The following is a 21,281-nucleotide window of genomic DNA, read 5'->3' as shown; positions in this document are numbered from 1 at the left end:
TCTAGGGATTCCATGCTGACTGTGTCTGATTCTGTCACTAATCTTCAAAGTGCTGTGCTGCTGCACTTTTTATAATGGATGAATATCCACATTTCTCTCGGGCTGTACATCAATTAATAGAACTGCACTTCAGTGTTATTAAGTGGTAAGCAATCTAACGTTTGAGAATTAAATGGTGCAATTATAGCAGTGCCACCATCTTGAGCAGAAATCTTGAAAAAAAGAACAGTTGCTTTGATAAAACAATCTTCTGTACTGTCCAGTGCCTATGATAATGAGCTGACTCAGTGAATAGAGAAAACCACATGCTCTGGTTCTGGAATAGAACATAATCCCAGAATATTCTGACCCAGAAGGTAGACTGCCAACAACTGAGACACGCTGACTTACGTAAAAGTCTCAACAAGCCCCACAGCAGTTTGTGATCCTTTATCTTTTCGGAATGGTGAGTGTGCTCTGTTGCATCGCATGCAGACTTTACCTGCCAGGTTCTTACCTCTGCATTTTTGAATTGCTTTTTGATACTTTTCAACATTGCTGTGAGTTTCTTAGACTGAACGCCACTGTATGCCAACAACATGCTGCCAAACTGACGCTCTGAGATTCGTCCATTTACTGGGTCATGTCTATCAAACTGGGGGCAAGAAGAAAAGAGACGAGATGAAAGAACAACTTCTGACATTTTAGTAAAGCAGCTCATTTACCTGATGTGGGACAAAGATGTCTTCTGGCATCATTTTCAAGCTTTGCATTTAATTAGCATGCCCTGGGAACCTGGAAACAGCACAGGATGAAGAAATGCTTCTTTTTCTCACCATTTAAAAGTAAACTGAAATTACTTAATTTCATCACATTATTGGTCCTTATTTCTAAACCACTAAACTAATATAACAAGTCTCAAAACGTAATTTCCTTGTAAATTTGATTTACTACTGGATGTCTTAGTAGATTTGCTTCTGGATAATCTAGAATCTTGAGCTCAGTTGTCAAAATGGAGTGATGTTTAATGGAGTTGGCCCCTTTAAAGCCACAAGGTGAGAGAGTGTGTCTGTTGTAAATAAGACAGGTGGCTGTTTCTTGAGAATTCACGGTTTTTCCCTTGGCCGTGCAGGGTATAGGAGTAGATCGAAAGAAGCCAAATTATCATGCTCATCAAAAAAGAAGAGCAATAAATTATGGGCTTTCTTATTAAATTTAATTTGTTCTTTTGTGAATGAGATATGAGAGCCAATAAGTTTCATGGATTCTTCCAATAAGCACTGACGGATACATTGCATTCAAGACCTTTTATATGTCACAAGGTAGCTTCAGAGCCAGAAATACTCCCTTTCAGTTCATCCATCCAGAAGGACCCTCCAAGTCTCTTGACCTCGAGATCCAACAATTTCCTAAATGGTTTTCAATTTTCAATGCCAAACCTAATCCAACTTTGATCAATTAAATAGAGAGCTATTTTATGACAAAGACACCAATTTTGTCTCTTCCTAAATTGAAACCATATTTATGCAATGCTTTTAAGCTCCTTTTTCTCTCAACAAAAAGAAAGACAAAGGACATAGGATTTTTAAAGGCATTGAATAACGTGTAGAACTAGAAAGGACAACTGCACTCAAACTGACAGGTTCCAGGAAAGGTACATAAGGCTACATGATGCAGAATACATTTGTTTTCACTGCAGATTTAGAACATGCATTACAACATCTGGCTTCAGGGATGTGACCCTAAGTCACAATAAATTAAACATCAAATCAATGGAGCTGAAGTCATATTAGAAACACCATGCACATTCTCAAAATGCTTTGGAAAGGATTCAAGGAGAATTACTAACAGTGCTTTTGTGAGTTAAACCTTGAATTTACGAAAAATCTTTCAAGTCTCAATTCTGAAAATTTAACAATTAAACAAAGCCTTGAACCGCTCAGGGAATGATATAGATGCAAGTCAACATTATTTGACTCGGACTGAACAGGACAAAAGCACAAAATTCAAAAGCCTCCTGCAAGATAATACATTAAAAAGAAATTCTTTCATTTCATATTGGCCCAATTGAAGCATCCCAGTAAAAGCTGTGCTGATTGACATAAGGATAATTAGTTAATCAATTTGCCTGAAAATATAAGATCAATTAAATATAAGCTCAAGCATTAAACTGAACATTCTGACAGCAACATATGATGAAAAACAGATTCATTATGTTTAAGCATAAACACATGAGAATATTGATATATTTTCCACATTCCTCACTTCTAGTTTTATTGTAAAAATGAAGCCAGGCAGCACAAAATGACAGCTTACACTAAGACAGATTGTCCGTTTTTCTCAGAATTTCAACTTCACTCATCAGCATATCACACAAGGATAAGCTTAAGTTATGAAACAAGTGATCTTCTTTGAAATGAATTTAGAACCAAAGCAACTGTATAAACCAGATGGCAAGAGTACAACAGGAATGCCAGGGGCAGAAGGAGTCACCTTTGGTTTAAAGCTGCTACTGAAGTACTTCAAATGCTTATCATCACAAAACTGTCACAAAACAGGGAAATCTCTTAAGAAAGATGTCTTCTACTTAAAACCACACACACACAACTGAAGTGCTCCAAGGATAAGGAACTTTAGATAGTAATACGAAGCACAAACTGTTGATACCAGGATTATTACCCCTGAGAAATCGTAGAATCCCTAGTGTGGAAACAGGCCATTTGGCCCAACAGGTCCATACTGACCCTCTAAACAGCAAGTCACCCAGAGCCACACCCCTACTACTTTACATTTCCCCTGCCTAATGCACCTAACCTACACATCCCTGAAAACTATGGGCAATTCAGCATGGCCAATTCACCTAACCTGCACATCTCTGGACTGTGGGAGGAAACCCACACAGACACAGGGAGAATGTGCAAGCTCCATACAGTCATCCAAGGCTGGAATCGAAATTGGGTCCCTGGCACGGTGAGGCAGCAATGCTAACCACTGGATCACGGTGCTGCCCTTAGAAGTAGTTTGACCAGAAAAAAAACTGAAGTATTTTTTCCTTAATTCTGTGGAAATTACATTAAAAAAAATTGAATTTTTTTACTACTTTCCCATCAATGGAATTAGTTAATCAGAGATAAGCACGTAAATGCAATTTTACGATCTCTGATTAACTACAGTGGCGGCACAGTGGCTCAGTGGTTAGTACTGCTACCTCACAATGCTAAGGAACTGGGTTCGATTCCTGTCTCGGGCAACTGTGTGGTGTTTGCACATTCTCCGTGTCTGTTTGGGTTCCTTCTGGGTGCTCCAGTTTCCTCTCTCAGTTCAAAGCCAATGCAAAAAAAGTGTCTTATTAACCTTGTAAAGCCTTCTTGAGAAGCTAAGAGGATTGTCCAAGACTGCATCAATAACAAAAGCTCAAATTACATGCAAAGTGAGCATACAGGGAGTGCCAATAAGCAATATTCTGAACTCCTCTTACCTCCAATCTGAGAACATCCTGTTGCAGTTTACGCTGGAACTCCAAGAAATGTTTAATAGTTAGTTTTCCCTTTAAATCTGCACCGAAGAAGTAAGTGGTGAGTGCTGAGCTAACTCCCGATTTCAGCGTATTCCCTGTTGTTGAGCGATCTCGATGACGCATGCCTATACTAGTCTGTGATCGAATAATACTTTGAACCTGCAAAGTGACAGCAGAAATAAGTGAAGTTTTAAAGATTTCTCATGTAGTGAAAAGACAAAGCGTGCGTTCTGACCATGACTTATTGGCCATACGCAAAACACAATAGTCAATGCTACACAAGAGCATTTCAGTGAAGGAGGCTCATTAATCTGTTTCATCTCAGTCTTCCAGAATAGGATATTACAGCATTTAATTATTTAAAAAATAAAAATGATCTTGATTTTAGCCATATAAAAATGAAAATACGCAGATGCTGGAAATCTAAAAAAAAAACAGAAGATGTTGAAGAAACTCAGCAGGTCTGGCAGCACATGTGGAGAGAGAAACAGAGTTCCCATTTCAAATCTGATATATAATAGTAACATATTGAATTCACCGCAGAATGTTAACTCTGTATCTTTCTCCACAGATGATGAAAAACCTGTTGAATTTGCCCAGCTTTTTTGGATTTGACTTCAGCATTTTTCATTCTGCTTCAATCACTTTAAGATGGCCACATTGGCACATATGACTAGTATTCAAATAGATTTTTTTATAGTACCAAACTTGAGCGTTAATAGTTGATCAGCATTAATTCTCCAAGGTAAGGCCTATATTTCAGTTAACTTCTCAACCAATCAGCACTCTTCTCTCATGAGATGGAAATATTGGTTTTCTCCTTTCATTGGTATTCTTGAAACTTGCCCTGATGAGTGCAAGACAAAAATCGAATAAAACGAGACGGACAGAGACTAATGCTAATACATTGAACATTAGACATGTATTATGAAGGAAGGTTGAAGAATTTGGAATTCTTATTCTGGAGAAGACTAGGGTTAAAGATACAATTCAAATATTCAAGTTCATTCAGGAAACAAACTAAACCTTGATCAGATAAAGGGACGGATGGAAAATGGCAAACCTTCAGAAACGCGACGACAAGAATCCAGATAAAGTATATTCCTGTCAGGGTGAGAGGGAAGGCTGGTAGGTATAGGGAATGCTGGATGACTAAAGAAATGGAGGGTTTGGTTAAGAAAAAGAAGGAAGCATATGTAAGATATACACAGGATAGATCGAGTGAATCCTTAGAAGAGTATAAAGGCAGTAGGAGAATATTTAATAGAGAAATCAGGAAGGCAAAAAGGAGACATGAGATAGCTTTGGCAAATAGAATTAAGGAGAATCCAAAGGGTTTATACAAATACATTAAGGACAAAAGGATAACTAGAGACAGAATAGGGCGCCTCAAAGACCAGCAAGGCGGCCTTTGTGTGGAGTCGTAGAAAATGGGGGAGATACTAAACGAGTATTTTGCATCAGTATTTACTGTGGAAAAGGATATGGAAGTTATAGACTGTGGGGAAATAGATAGTGATACCTTGCAAAAATTCTATATTCCAAGGAGGAAGTGCTGGATGTGTGGAAATGCAAAAAGGTGGATAAATCCCCAGGAACTGATCAGGTGTACCTGAGAACTCTGTGGGAAGCTAGAGAAGTGATTGCTGGGGCCTCTTGCTGAGATATTTGCATCATTGATAGTCACAGGTGAGGTGCCAGAAGATTGGAGGTTGGCTAACGTGGTGCTGCTGTTTAAGGAGGGTGGCAAAGACAAGTCAGGGAACAATAGACCAGTGAGCCTGATGTCGGTGGTGGGCAGGTTGTTGGAAGGAATCCTGGGGGACAGGATGTACATGTATTTGGAAAGGCAAGGACTGATTAGGGATAGTCAATGTGGCTTTGTGCGTGGGAAATCATGTCTCACAAACATGATTGAGTTTTTTGAAGTAGCAGCAAAGAGGAACGATGAGGGCAGAGCGGTAGATGTGATCTATAGGGACTTCAGTAAAGCGTTCAACAAGGTTCCCCATGGGAGACTGGTTAGCAAGGTTAGATCTCATGGAATACAGGGAGAACTAGCCATTTGGATACAGAACTGGCTCAAAAGGTAGAAGACAGGGTGGTGGTGGAGGGCTGTTTTTCAGAATGGAAGCCTGTGACCAGTGGAGTGCCACAAGGATCAGTGCTGGGTCCCCTACTGTTTGTCATTTACATGAATGATTTGAATGCGAGCATAAGAGGTACAGTTACTAATTTTGCAGATGACACCAAAATTGGAGGTGTAGTGGACGGAGAAGAAGGTTGCCTCAGATTACAACAGGATCTTGATTGGATGGGCCAATGGGCTGAGAAACGGCAGATGGAGTTTAATTCAGATAAATGCATGATGCTGCATTTTGGGAAAGCAAATCTTAGCAGGACTTAATACACTTAATGGTAAGGTCATAGGGAGTGTTTCTGAACAAACAGACCTTGGAGTGCAGGTTCATAGCTCCTTGAAAGTGGAGTCGCAGGTAGATAAGATAGTGAAGGCGGCGTTTGGTATGCTTTCCTTTATTGGTCAGAGTATTGAGTACAGGGGTTGGGAGATCAGGACATTAATTAGCCCACTTTTGGAATTTTGCATCAATTCTGGTCTCCTTCCTATCGGAAAGATGTTGTGAAACTTGAAAGGGTTCAGAAAAGACTTACAAGGATGTTGCCAGGGTTGGCAGATTTGAGCTGTCAGGAGAGGCTGAACAGGCTGGGGCTGTTTTCCCTGGTGTGTTGGAGGCTGAGGGGTGAAATTATAGAGGTTTACAAAATTATGAGAGGCATGGATAGGGTAAATAGACAAAGTCTTTTCCCTGGAGGCCAGGGAGTCCAGAACTAGAGGGCATAGGTTTAGGGTGAGAGGGGAAAGATATAAAAGAGACCTAAGAGGCAACATTTTCACACAGAGGGTGGTACGTGTATGAAATGAGCTGCCAGAGGATGTGGTGGAGGCTGGTACAATTGCAACATTTAAGAGGCATTTGGATGGGTAGATGAATAGGAAGGGTTTGGACGGACATGAGCTGGATGCTGGCAGGTGGGACTAGATTGGGTTGGGATATCTGGTCGGCATGGACAGGTTTGACCAAAGGGTCTGTTTCTATGCTGCACATCTCTATGATTCTCGGACTCTACCAGAGAAAAGATGCATATTTCCATGTATCTTGAGGTGTGAGGTTGCTTTTGATGTTTGTTACCGTTGCAAGATGGAAAACACTGCAGCCAATTTGTACACAGCAAGCTCTTTAAAAGGAAAGCACTGTGATAATGATTAGGTGATCATTGTTGTTGAATGAAGGATAAATATTATCTAGAATATTGGGAATAGCTCCATGTTCCTTGAAATATGGGATGGTTGGCATCTATCCCAGAGTGCAAATGAAGTCTTACTTTAATGTCTTAACTGAAAGACAGCAGTCTCAAAATGTGCAGCACTCTCTCAGTACTGCATTGTTTTCAAGACTTGTGGTCAGTTTTTTCGGAGTGACACTTGAACCGACTAAGTTTTAATTCAGAGACAAAAATACTATCCTACTGACCTGCAGATGACAGAATAATAAGATTGTCACAAATTCAATACAGAGGACACACCTGAAGCTGAGGGGGCAAGTACACCAAAAACACATTCAATATTTTATGCAGAGGACAGTGACATCAAGGGTGAAGTCACATGGTGTAAAACTCAAGCCATATAGTTTAGGGACTGAGGTATTCAAAGTTACTACTTCCCTCATGACCAAATAGATTGCATTGTTGTTTTTAGGAGAAAGTGAGGACTGCAGATGCTGGAGATCAGAGTCCAAAGTGTGGTGCTGGAAAAGCACAGTAAGTCAGGCAGCATCTGAGGCGCAGTAGAATCGCATTTTGGGCATCCTGATGAAGGGCCTATGCCTGAAACATTGAGTCCCCTGCTCTTCGGATGCTGCCTGACCTGCTGTGCTTTTCTCGCACCACACTCTGGACTCTGCATTGTTTTTCTCATTACTCTATATTTCTAATTTCTTTTTGCAATAAAATGTAATCTTAGCTGATATTACCACATTGCTTCAGAGTCCACATCTGGTGTCTAATTAAACAATTACATTGATCATGCAGTAAATCTAAAGGGATAGAATTTCCACAGGGCTTTTCTCACGTATTCTGATGTTAGTCAGATGGAAATCCAGACAGATAGCCATGCATGCTGTTTCTTCCAGATTTCCACCATTTTTGTCTCAAGTTACCATGTTAACTCCTACAGCACTTCTACCTCTAATTCTATCATTGCAGCTGGCAAAGTCATTCAATGTATGCATACTTCATTAATCATTACCTGTTCAAACTCCTCCAGATCAACCTCACCATCACCATTCAGGTCAAACATTTTAAAGGCAATTTCAAAATTCCTGTGTGGAGCTAATTAGGAAAGAAATTATTACTTCCATAATCCCCCATGCAAAAGCACAGAACATTTCAACATTGCAGTTTTGGGTAAACTACAGTATAAATTGTTTATAGCTTCTATACCAACTGAAAAACAATGTACATTTATGAAATAAAAAAACAAAACATAATGTATTTTTATAGCTCCCACTGATCATAAAAATGTTTTTAAACTCATGAACATTAAGAAAATCTTCATTTCTCCCAAATGGCAAAGGCTATTTATCTCTGAGTGCTTAATTTAAATCACAATTATATTTTCAGAAATATCATTCCAACAGTGAAAGCAAAGACTTGGCAATTTAGTTGATCGCAGAAACATTCCAATGCTCTTTAACATACATTGAATAATTTAAGCTTTGTGGGGTGTTATGTAAGCAAATACATTATTTCATCAGATAATCCACAAACAAGCAATCGGATTTTGGCGAAACTGGCTATAAAACAGAAAGTGCTGTATCATCACAAACATCCACCTGAACTGATAGATGGACAGCAATTAAAACACCATAACTGAAGGACAGTACTTCCCACAATGTAGCACACTCTCAGCAAATTGGAATACCACTAATAAATCTTCAGACTCAGTTCCAACAGTAATAATTGCTTGAAGCACCGTCTTTCGGCTGTCATACATTAAGCCAACAAAGAACTGCACTTGTATCCAAAGTTTGCTACTGACTACATACCAGAAGAGGATTCTAGAATACTTTCTGGAATAATTGAACAGACACACAGTTTTGCCAAGATTACTCCAAACAAAGTTATTAATTGGCCAAAAATCAATGTTTCTATTATGTTGCTGCACAATTAAATGCAAGAATTTATAAGGAGGGGTTCATGTGGTGCAGTGGTAGTGCCCCGACTCCCCAAGTCCCATCTGCTCCAGGGACGTGTAGAACATTCTTGAACAGCTTGCTTAGAAAACATGTACTAGTATACAAGCAATGTCCCAGAGGGAGCAGTAAATGGAAGGAGGTGGGGTGGGGTGGAACTCAAGAAAATTATTCGGGAAGTGGTACTGAGCAAACTGTTGGAGCTATGAGTGGACAAGTCCCTGGGACCTTAAAAGATGTAGCTGATGTCTTGGTTGACCTGTTGGTAATAATTTTCTCAATTTCCTAGATTCTGGGAAGACTTCTTTCTAGGCAGTTGGTTTAATATCAGCTATAGGGAAGCCAAGACCCAATAGCAAAGTACTTCGGAAAAAAAAAAAAATCAAGATACAGTAATCAGGCAGATGGTTTTGTGAAAGGGAATCTGTTTAACCCACTTAAAGTAGCAACATGGGGCCCTCTTGTCTCACAGTTGTAGTGTCCCTACCCCTGGATCAGGGGGCCTGGGTTCAAGTTACATTTGCTCCAAAGGTGTGTAATAACATTTCTAAACAAGTTGATTCGAGAAATAGATTTAAAATTTCTTTTTTCAAAAGAAGTAATGTGCTGGAAATACAATGGAACAATTGGATGCACTGTATTAAAATTTCCAGAAAGTATTTGATAACATTTACTGTGGAAAGCAAAAACCTTATGATATAGAGTGTGACGTACTGAATGAATAGAAAATTAGCTAGCTAACAGGAAACAGAGAGTAAGCATAAGACCATAAGACATAGGAGCAGAAATTTGGCCATTCAGCCCATTGAGTCTGCTCCACCATTCAATCATGGCTGGTAAATTTCTCAACTCCATTCTCCCGCTTTCTCCCAGTAACCCTGGATTCTCAGGAATCTATCTACCTCAGTCTTAAATATACTCAATGACCTGGCCTCCACAGCCTTCTGTGGCAATGAATTCCACAGATTCTCCAATCTCTGGCTGAAGAGGTTTCTTATCCGAGTTCTAAAAGGTCTAAGGCTGTGCCCTTGGGTCCTAGACTCTCCTATCAATGGAAACATCTTCCCAGCATCCACTCTGTCCAGGCCATGCAATATTCTGGTTTCAATGACTCAATTAGATCCCCCCTCATCCTTCTAAATTCCATCGAGTATAGACCCAGAGTCCTCAAATATTCCTCATATGGGAAACTTTTAATTTCCAGGATCATTTTCGTGAACCTCCTCTGAACTCATTTCAGGGCCAGTACATCCTCCTTGAGATGTGGGGCCCAAAATTGTGCATAATGCTCCAAATATAGTCTGACCAGAGCCTTTTTAGAGCCTCAGAATTACATCCCAGATTTTATATCCAAGTCCTCCCAAAATAAGTGCCAACATTGCATTTGTCTTCCTAACTACTGTCTCAAACCGCAAGTTTATTTTGACAGAATACTGGATTAGAACTCCCAAGTCTCTTTGCACTTCAGATTTTAGAATTTTCTCCCCATTTAGAAAATAGTCCATGCCTCTATTCTTCCTACTAAAATTGCATGACCTCACACTTTCCCACAGTATAATTATCTGCCACTTCTTTGCCCATTCTCCTAACCTGCCCAAATCCTTCTGCAGCCCTCCCTGCCTCCTCAATACTACCTATCCCTCTACCCATCTTTGTACCGTCTGCAAACTTAGCCAGAATGCCCTCAGTTTCTTCAACTAGATCGTTAAATGCACAAAGTGAAAAGTTGTAGTCTCAACATTGTGTCTTGTGGAACACCACTTGTCACCAGATGTCATCCTGAGAAGGACCCTTTTATCCCCACTGTTTCCTGCCAGACAGCCAAACTTCTATCCATGCAACTTGCCTCTGACACCTTATCTTACTCAGTAGCCTCCTGTGCAGCACATGGTCAAAGACCTTCTTGAAGTCCAGGGAGATAACATCCCTTGGCTCTCCTTGGTCTAATCTGCTCATTACTTCCTCAAAGAATTCTAACAGATTTGTCAGGCATGACTTTCCCTTGATGAAACCATGGTGTCTTTGTCCGATTTACCATACACTTCCAAGTACTGTATTCAGAAATCTCATCTTTCACAATGGATTCCAGATCTTACCCATAAATCAGTCATTTTCTGGCTGACAATATTTAATGAGTGGAGTGCTATAAGGATCAGTGCTTGAGTCTGAACTCTTTACATAATTGAAAAAATAACTAAAGATATTATTGCTGAATTTGCTGATGAGGCAAAGATAGGCATGAAGTTATGAAGAGGAATAAAGGCACTTCAAAAGAATACAGATAGATTAAGTGAGGGCAGAAATCTAGCAAATGCAGTATAATGTGTCATTTTCCATTTTGACAAGACGACTAAAAAGAGAGCAGATTATCTCAATCTTGAGCAACTGCGAAGATGATCACTCCCACCCGGGTTATACACTTTCTTCCACCCTCTTCTGGTGGAAAGAGAGTCTTTGAATATCTTTAAGGGAGAGGTGGATAGATTCTTGATAGGCAAAGACGTCAGGGTAGGTGGGAATGTGGAGTAAACAGATCAGTTGCAATTTTATTGAATGGTGGAATGGGCTCAAAAGGAGTCCTATGTACACATGCACGCAGTTTCAGTTCCTGATGGAATACAGAACACAAGTTACTTTATATAATGAAGAGTTAAAGCACTTGCACCATCTTACATCTCGAAGGAAGATTATTTGTCACAGGGCAGAAGTTCAGTTCTTCTCCTAACACCACCATGGGTTCAAGAAGGCGGCTCACCGCTACCTTCTAAAGGGCAAATAGGGATGGATAAAACAAGGTAAAAACAATGACTGCAGATGCTGGAAACCAGATTCTGGATCAGTGGTGCTGAAAGAGCACAGCAGTTCAACTTTAGCCATGAAAGAATAAGTAAAGTGACACAGATTATGCAGGATGGAAATGGCAAAAATGCCTCCATAGTGATAACTGTTCTTTTCAGTGCTATGCTCCAACTGGTTTGATTACCTAATGTGTGGCTAATATGTGAGTGATTCAGACTCATTGAATCTCCCATTAACCCACCAATTGTACTGTTCATTTTTATTATGAATATACAGCTCATAAAGTATCAACAATTGCTTTCAGCAGAGCTGAATGCATTTGAATTCAATCTTGTAAAGTTGACAATGCTACTTAATTGCATGTAAACAAAATTCCATACAACATGGAATATTTTGTTCTTCTGAGAGTAAGGTGCATTTTTCTTGGCCTCTATGCACATATCCACCAGCAGAGTACAGTGAAGTAATATGTCATTGATTTCTACGAACCAATCAGCTCACCACGACCTTCTCAAGGGCAATAAACGCTGACCCTGCCAGCAATGCCCACATCCCATGAATGAATTAAAAAGCTCATGCCTGGGAAATGGCTGGTGTGAAGCTCCTGGCACTTTCTCCTCCCTCTTTGCTTGAAGATACTGAGTACCTCACAGCCCAGAACACAGCTAAGATTGGGAACTCATTTTACAAGTGATTGTGGGTGCAAACCAATATTCCCCCGATGAAATGAAAAATCTTGTGTTGCACAGTTTAGAAGTGCATTTTCAATGTAACATGGAAGCTTGACCACAAATCACTGAGAAAGTGAAATTAGGACTAAGCTTCTATGAGTCGATGTGTTTGTATCCAATCATACACTCACCACTCTGCAGTGCAAGAATAGATTTGTACAAATTTCAAATGCCAACCCAAGCAGATGGAATCCTTCCAGCTGTTGGAATAGAACTGGCAGAGTTAGACTGAGAGACATCCTCACAGGACTGATGACCCACAGTTCCTCAAATTACAGCAATTTACGCTGGCAAGGAAACTGAAGCATGGACATCAATTTGGCTTAGAAGGTGTTGAAAACAAGGCACTGGGAAAATCTAGGCAAGCAGGATTTCACACGCTCCTTTCTGTGGTACATACCTGATTCACCCAAGTCCAGAGAGCATGGACCAGTTGGCAGAGTCAATTTGTATGCTGCCATAAGTACAGAAATATACAAACATACCAACTGGGGCAAACCATTCAGCTTCTCAAGCACGCTTCCACAATCTAGATCATGGCCAAGAATCTATCTCAATGCCATTTTTCCATGCTTTCCCACAAGCCTTGATGTCATTACTTTCTAGAAATCTGTCAATCTCTATCTTGAGCATGCTCATTGACTGTATATAGATACTGCTGCAGTGCAGACAGTTTAAAATGTCCATATTTTCAGCACTAGTAATACTTGACATGACAATCCAAAAGGCCAAATTAAAAGCTATTGACAGTTTGAGGAACCTTACTGATAAGGAAGTTAAAACAGAGAATCTTCAGGGAGAGAATTAACATTTGTTTGTGTATGACCACACAAATCACTTCCATTAATTGCAGAACCTAGGAAGAGGTTGCATAACCCTCGTCATATTGGTAATGAGGAGAAAATGAGGTCTGCAGATGCTGGAGATCAGAGCTGAAAATGTGTTGCTGGAAAAGCGCAGCAGGTCAGGCAGCATCCAAGGAACAGGAAATTCGACGTTTCGGGCATAAGCCTGACCTGCTGCGCTTTTCCAGCAACACATTTTCAGCTCATATTGGTAATGAGCCAATATTTGAAAAGATGTGACAACCAAAATAAATTTTTAAGTGGAGACCTAATTAGGCTTTCTTTAAAAAGGGGTAAAGATAACAAAATATTATGGTAATACCAGTAATATATTTGGAATATGACATGGCTTATTAATTTTTTTCTTGTACTCAGTGCCATAAATACTATATGATGAATCAGCCTATAAATTAGTTTCAATAAATAATTACCAAAGTTCTAGTAATCAGTTAATGGAAAATAAGATTTTCTTTTACAGTTCAGGAACTCAGTATTCCACTTCTAACTATTAATTTCTAATTTAGTAATTTAACAACTTGCTGTGAAACTAGCTGGAAATAGTGTGCTGAGTATATATGCTGAATCAATAAGCTGTGTGTTTGGTAATATTGTGTAAATTAGGAACAGACTCTAAACACAACATTACATAAAATTAAGCACCGTTTCTGTACTCAATACTCCAGGTTACATTTAATATTGTAGCATAATCATTAAAAAATGACGCACCCTTAACATCCAACCCCAAACTCAGCTTCATGTATCTGAACTAGTTCAAAAGCAGCTAACCATTGCAGGGAATGATTCAGACCATCCTGCAGTAACACAGTTTGCAGATCAGTGAGGGAAAGAATGTAAGTAAAGCATATGTATCTAACAGAAAAAAAAAATTGAAAAAATAGAATCTCTGGAGCTGAGTTATGACATGTTCTAATGGACATTACCATGCCTTGATGATAACTGTTAAAGTGAAGATGTAAAGATAGAGTGATGGGGAGCCAGTCAGCTCATCCTTCCATAGCAGCATAAATACTTGCAAAATAGTACCTACCTATGCCTTGAAAAATTCTATAATTTTCACTTTGACTACCTTAGAGACAACATCATCATCGCTTTGTGACATCTGTTCTGAATTTGCCTTGCTTTACAATTGTGTCTTAACCTAACATTAGTCAGTATTAGAATTAATGTTTTTGATTCCACATTATGCCTCCACAAGATTCACTCTGGAAGATATTGTGGTCCTTTACACAGTATGTGATGGCTATGACTTGCAATGCCAATGCCAATTTTCATCCACAGCTCCTCTTCTTTTACATTCCCAAATAAACAGAAGTAAAATTGAACATTACAGACCGATAATTCAAGAGTTAAACGAAGTATTTCAGCTTGTGTATGGAAATCTTAGAAAAAAACTAATCAGGTTAATTGAATATTTCATTAAGAGAAAGACAGCCTTAAGAGTTATGTTCGGTCTTGATTCTTTGCATGTGAAATACATTTTATTGATCCATTTCTTTAGTTTATAGATTCTTCCTGAGAGAGTTGTGTGTCACGATTCATCAATAAATACTCACTGGACAGAACAGTGGTGAGAAAAATGTAATCGGAGAAGGAAATCAGCCCGCACTCGCCCAGTGTGTAAAATATGCTGTCCTCATCAGCAAACTTCTCCCGTCCATGGGCAAGCTTCTACAAAGTAAAATAGAACAATAGTCAGAATGGTGACATGAACTGAAAAATTGTTGGGATGTCAAATACAGGCCTGGTATCAAACTGCAGGAGATGCAGAGCATAAGCAAAGATAAGAAGAAATGGCAATTGAGTAGTTTGCAAAATTGACCATGTTTCAATATACAATAATGCACAAGCTGAGGCTGAAGGATTGGGTTGAGGGAACATACATGCAACAGCCACTCTATTTGACACACAATAAATACTGCAATGTCTAAAACAGGAAAGACTGATGCAGACAGATTCACATACCATATGCTGCAAAATATCACTCCAGAGTCCAATGATCACTGCTTTGGTGACATCAGTTACAGCTGCCTATCAAAGAATCTCAACACTGAGTGAGGGAGGAAGAAAGGGGCAATTCCATTGTAAATTGAGAATTAAAACACTGCATTTATTGTAAAGGGAGCAGGTCATTCAACTCCTTGAGATTTGAGCCATTCTATCAGATTATGGCTAATTCTGCATCAAAAGTCTATGTAATCACCTTTGTTAGAGATTCCTTGATATGTTCAACGAAAAAACTCCAATTTCAACTGATCCATTGTTCAAACTAGGTAGAAAGACCTAATTTCAACTGTGCATAGGAAAAAGGTACTTTCTGATTTTGCTTCCAAAATGGCCTGATGCTAAAATTTTGAGATTATGCTTCTTCAATTGTGCCGGATCACCCCCTCAGACAAAACAGTTTATAGTTCTGAAGAGCCATCATACTGGACTTGAAACATGAACCCTGTTTGTCCCTCCACAGATGCTGCCAGGCCTCCTAAGTTTCTCCAGGACTTACTTTAGAGTCACATAGCATGGAAACAGACCCTTCGGTCCAACTCATCTGCGCCAACCAGACATGCTAATCTGACCTAGTCCCAATTTGCCAGCTTTTTCTTTTAAGATTTCTATCATCCACAGTATTTTGCTTAAACGGTTTCTTAATCTAGCCTATTGAAATAATTTTAAACTTCTCAAATAAATTATCCCTTGACGTCCCAAACTCAAGGGAATACAAGCCAGGTTGATGTAGCTTGTCCCAAATCAGATGATAAGATGATCATAGGAAACAGGAATATGAGGCATTTCTACCTCTCTCACCTGCTCCACCATTCAATAAGTCATTGCTGACCCACTTTCACCCAACTTCCTACATATCCCTATAATCTTAATTCCTTTACTGATCAAGAATCTATCTCAGCTTTAAATATACACAACTCTTCACCTATGGCCCTCTGTGGAAAGGAGTTCCAAAAATTCTCAACTCTCCGAGAAGAGATTCCTCCTCATCTCAGTCTCCAACTGGCCCTTTTTATTCTGAGACTCTCCCTTGAGAGGAAACATCCTCTCAACATTTACACTGTCAAGCCCTCTATGAATCTTGTATGTTTCAATGAGATGACCTCCTATCTTTCTAAGCTCCAGAGTAGAATCCCAAACTTTAAGTGTTTGCTCATAAGACAGTCCCTCTATACCAGGGATCATCCTAGGGAACATTTTCTGAACTGTCTCCAATGAGTAAAAAATGAGGTCTGCAGATGCTGGAGATCACAGCTGAAAATGTGTTGCTGGTTAAAGCACAGCAGGTTAGGCAGTATCTTAGGAATAGGGCATAAGCCCTCTCCAATGAACCAATATCTTTCCTTAAATGATGGGACCAAAACTGTTCATAGTACTTCAGATGTGTTCTCACCAGCACCTTGTACAGTTGCAGCAAGATTTCTCTACTCTTGTACTCCAAAACCCTTGAAATAAGGGTCAATACTCCATTACTATCTCTGATTATCTGCTGTTCCTATGTGTTAGCTTTCTGTGCTTCATGCACAAGTCCACCAAGTCCCTTTGTATTGCAGCTTTCTGCAATTTTTTTCAATTTAAATAATACTGATCTTTTGTCCTCCCTTCCAAAGTGAACAGGTTCACATTTTGCCACAACGTACTCCAGTTGCCAATTTCTTGCCCCTTACTTATCAATATCTCTTTGTAAACTGTTTGTATTTCTCTCACAACTTGCCTCATAATCTGATCCTTTTGACTTGGATATAATTCTGATGACTTTGCGCTTCACCTTCTGCAAGATAAATATATTCGTCCTGAGATTCAGTGCTCAACAATGAATGCAGTTGTCCACTGATAAAGGCTCCATACAACTGTAGCAAAAGAGCATCCTCTTCATATTGCAACCTTCTTTAAAAACAAACATTCCATTAGCCTTTCTGATGACCTTTTGTGTTAAAAAGCTTGATCACAGCTTCGGTAAGTGAACCCACATTTCTTTAAACTTGCCAACCTGCATCTTTTACTTTCTGTCTTTTCAAAGATATAATTGAAGTTTAGCAGATATTCTTTGAAATCAAGTGTTCAAACTTTTGTCAGATTAAAACAAATGCTGAACAAATACCATCAGATTTGTCCAAGTGTAATCCAGTGTATTCAAACTTAAACAGAACACACATTAGCAAAAAAAACTAAACTATATTACCAACTTAAAGCAATATTTTAAAATACATAGACTACAAAGTAGCTATAGTGACAAGTTGCTCTCAAGTCCTTTTAATAATTTCTTGACATGGCTCAGTATCTTGAAACACCACCCTATTATGCAGTAAAAATTATATCCATCAGAATCATAGGACATATGAATATAGTACAGGCCCTTAGGCCTTTGATCCTACTCTAAGATCAGACTTACCTACATACTTTCATTGTACCATCTTCCATATGCTCATCCAAGAGTCGCTTAAATATCATTAATGTATCTGATTCTACCACCATTGCTGGCAGTGCATTCCATGCACCCATCACTCTTTGTGTAAAGAACCTAACTCTGCCATTTCCCCTAAACCTTTCTCTAATTACCTTAAAATTATACTCACTTGTGATTGACATTTCTAGAATGGGAAAAAGTCTCTAGCTATCCACTCCATCTATGCCACTCATCATCTTGTACACCTCTATCAAGTTACTTCTCAGCCTTCTTCCCTCCAATGAGCAGAGCCCTAGCCCCCCTCAACCTTTCTTCATAAGGCATCCACTCCAGTCCAGGCTGCATCCACTCTCCTCTACACCCTCCCTCAAGCTTCTGCAACTTTCCTTTAATGAACGGAACATAATATTCCAAGTGTGGTTTAACAAAGGCTGTATAGAACTGCAGCACAACCTTGCGGCTCTTGAACTCAGTCGACCTGCTAATGAAAACCAAACACACCATACACCTTAACAACTCCACCAACTTAGGTGGCAACTTTGAAGGATCTATGGACAAAGACCCCAAAGATGCCTCTGTTCCTCCAAACTTCCAAGAATCGTACCTTTAATTCTGTATTCTGCATTCAAGTTCGATCTTCCAAAGTGAATCTTTCCAGGTTGAACTCCATCTGCCACTTATCAGGCCACTTCTGCATCCTGTCAGTCTCCCATTGCAACCTACAACAGCCCTCTACGTTATCCACAACTCGACCAACTGTCGAGTCATAGGCAAACTTACTAATCCACATTTCCACTTCCTCATCCACGTCATTTATAAAAATCACAAAGATCAGAGGTCCCAGAACAGATCCCTGCAGACTACCACTGGCCACTGAGCTCCAGACCAAATGCGTTGTATCTACCACCACCCTCTGTCTATGGGCTAGCCAATTCTGTATCCAGACAGTCAGATTTCCCTGTATCCCATGCCTCCTTACTTTCTGAATGAACCAACCATGGGGAATCTTCCTAAAATCCACGTACACCACATCCATTGCTCTTCCTTCATCAATGTGTTTTGTCACATCCTCAAAGAATTCAATAAGGTTTGTGAGGCATGACCTACCCCTCACAAAGCCATGCTGACTATTTCTAATCAAACTATGATTTTCCAAGCAATTATAAATTCTGTCTTTCGGAATCCTCTCCAATACTTTGCTTACCACTGATGAAAAACTGACTGGTTTGTAATTCCCAGGATTATTCCTATTCCCTTTCTTGAACAAGGGAATAACATTTGCCACCTTCCAATCATCTGGCACTACTCGAGTGGATAGTGAGGACGCAAAGATTGCCAACGGTGCAGTAATCTCTTTCCTCGCTTCCTGTAGTAAATTTCTGACCCAGGGGATTTATCTATCCTTATACTTTTCAAAACTTTCAAAACACCCTCCTTTCTAGCATCAGCCTGCTCTAGCATATCAGTCTGTTTCATGGTGTCCTCAGAAACGTCAAGTTGCCTCTGAGTAGTGAATACTGAAGCAAAGCATTCATTAAGGACCGCCCCTACTTCCTCTGACTCCAGGCTCAAGTTCCTTCCACTGTCCCTGATCAGCCCTACCTTCACTCTGGCCATCCTCTTCTTCCCACATAAGTATAGAACACCCTAGGGTTTTCCTTAAAGCTAAAGTTTTTTTTATGTCTCCTTCTAGCTCTAAGACCATTCTTCAGTTCCTTCCTGGCTAAGTTGGAATCCTCTAAAGCCATGTCTGTTCCTTGCTTCCTCGGCCTTAAGTAAGCTTCCTTCTTCCTCTTGACTAGATGTTCCACATCCCTTGTCACCCAATGTTCCTTCAATCTCCCATCCCTTCCTAGCCTCAGTGGGACAAACCCATCTAGCACCATCAACAAGAGCTTCCTGAACAACCTCCACATTTCTGTCATGCATTTCCCTGAGAACATCTGTTCCCAAGTTAGGTGCCCCAGTTCCTGCCAAACAGCATTGTAATTCCCCCTCTCTCAATTAAATACTTTCCCATACCGTCTGCTCCTATCCCTCTCCATGAGTATAGTAAACGTTAGGGAGTTGTGATCACTGTCACCAAAATGTTCTCCTGCCAAGCACCAAATCCCATATGGCCTCCTCTCTAGTTGGCCTATATATTGAGTCAGGAACCCTTCTTGGTACACCTGACAAAAACTGCTCTACCCAAACTATTTGAACTGAGGAGGTTCCAATCAATATTAAGGAAGTTAAATTCACCCATGACAACGACCCTATTACTTCTGCACCTTTCCAATATCTGCCATCCAATCTGCTCCTCTGTATCTCTGCTACATCTGGGAGGTCTGTAGCAAACTCCCAATAAAGTGACAGCTCCTTTTCTGTTACTGACTTCCAACCATACGGACGCTGTAGACAAACTCTTCTTGACAATCTCTCTTTCTGCAGCTGTGATATTATCCCTTATTAGCAATACCACTTCTCCTCCTCTTTACCTCCACACCTTGCCCCACTCCCCACTCCTTTTAAAACATCTAAACCCTGTAACATTTCACAACTATCCCTCTCCCTGTGATATCCAAGTCTCTGTAATGGCTACAACATTATAGTTCCAAGTACTGATCCATGCTCCTAGTTTATCACCCTTATGCTGGACACTTCATGCATTAAAATAGACACACTTTAACCCATCACACTGACTGCACTTTTGTCCTATTGAGTACCTATCCATCCTTTCAGACTCTCTGCACACTATATCTGGTTGTTCATTACCTACTCCAGCATCTGATCTATACTTCAGGTTCCCACCCCCTGCCAATCTACTTTAAATCCTCCAGAAGAGCTCTAGCAAATTTCCTGCTCAGGATATTGGTGCCCCTCCAGTTCAGGTGCAACCCGTCCTTCCTGTACAGGTATCCCAATGATCCACATATCTGAAGCCCTTCCTCTTACACCAGCCCTGCAACCAAGCGTTCATCTGCACTCACTGTATTCCAAACCTCACTAGCCCGTGGCACTGGTAGCACTCCTGAGATTACTGTTTTGCATTCTAGCTTCCAACCTAACTCCCTATATTATATTTTCAGGTCCTCCTCCATTTCCCGATCTATGTCATCAGTACCAATGTGTTCTCAAATAAGTAAAATACATAAATCAAATAAATAAAACCATCTTCGGAAATACAGTAATATGAGGAGGAAACTCCAAACTATGAACAACATTATCTACTTTCAGATGAAATCACACTAACCCTACAGCAATAATACTCAGGAATAAAATAAACAAAGGTATTTTTCTGTGATAGTAGACTACGCTTTCATATGCAACTGCCTACCATTTTAACATATACTAATTGGATATCATCCTCCCCTGATATCAAGCCATAAACAAACCTAATGACAAACAATAAGCAGGAACCAAATTACTGTAGATGCTGACTTGAAATGCTAACTTGCTCTCTCTCTATGGATACTACCTGACACGCTGTGATCTCCAGCAATTTTCGATTTCAGTGCAAACAATAAGCAGTTGATGGTGTCATGTTACAGCAAGAGCTTCACACCTTACACTGAATCCGATCGTTGACTGGAAATAGACAACCTCATGAACCAACATTTCATTTACCATTTAACTATGCAACAAGAGATACTTTCAAAAAAACAAGCAAAGTGATACAGCTCTCCTAAAAAGAAAAGTAAATCCATTCAATCTCTTCGAAGAAAA

General features: G+C 39.8%; 1 protein-coding gene across 10 annotated transcripts in view; it reads right to left on the bottom strand.

Annotated features, from left to right (window-relative positions):
- Positions 1–21,281, bottom strand: part of micu1 (mitochondrial calcium uptake 1) — a 109,614-nt gene that overhangs the window by 15,900 nt on the left and 72,433 nt on the right. For all 10 annotated transcript variants that reach the window (XM_060854247.1, XM_060854253.1, XM_060854255.1 and 7 more), the window contains 4 exons: positions 14,719–14,833; positions 7,824–7,906; positions 3,458–3,655; positions 497–634 (listed from right to left, as the gene is read on the bottom strand). In XM_060854247.1, coding sequence (XP_060710230.1) covers positions 497–634; positions 3,458–3,655; positions 7,824–7,906; positions 14,719–14,833 — 534 coding nt within the window. The remainder of the gene's footprint in view (positions 1–496; positions 635–3,457; positions 3,656–7,823; positions 7,907–14,718; positions 14,834–21,281) is intronic.

This window comes from Hemiscyllium ocellatum, chromosome 43 (genome assembly GCF_020745735.1).
Source record: "Hemiscyllium ocellatum isolate sHemOce1 chromosome 43, sHemOce1.pat.X.cur, whole genome shotgun sequence".
NCBI classification, from domain to species: Eukaryota; Metazoa; Chordata; class Chondrichthyes; order Orectolobiformes; family Hemiscylliidae; genus Hemiscyllium; species Hemiscyllium ocellatum.
This window is presented reverse-complemented; position numbering and strand designations above follow the sequence as displayed.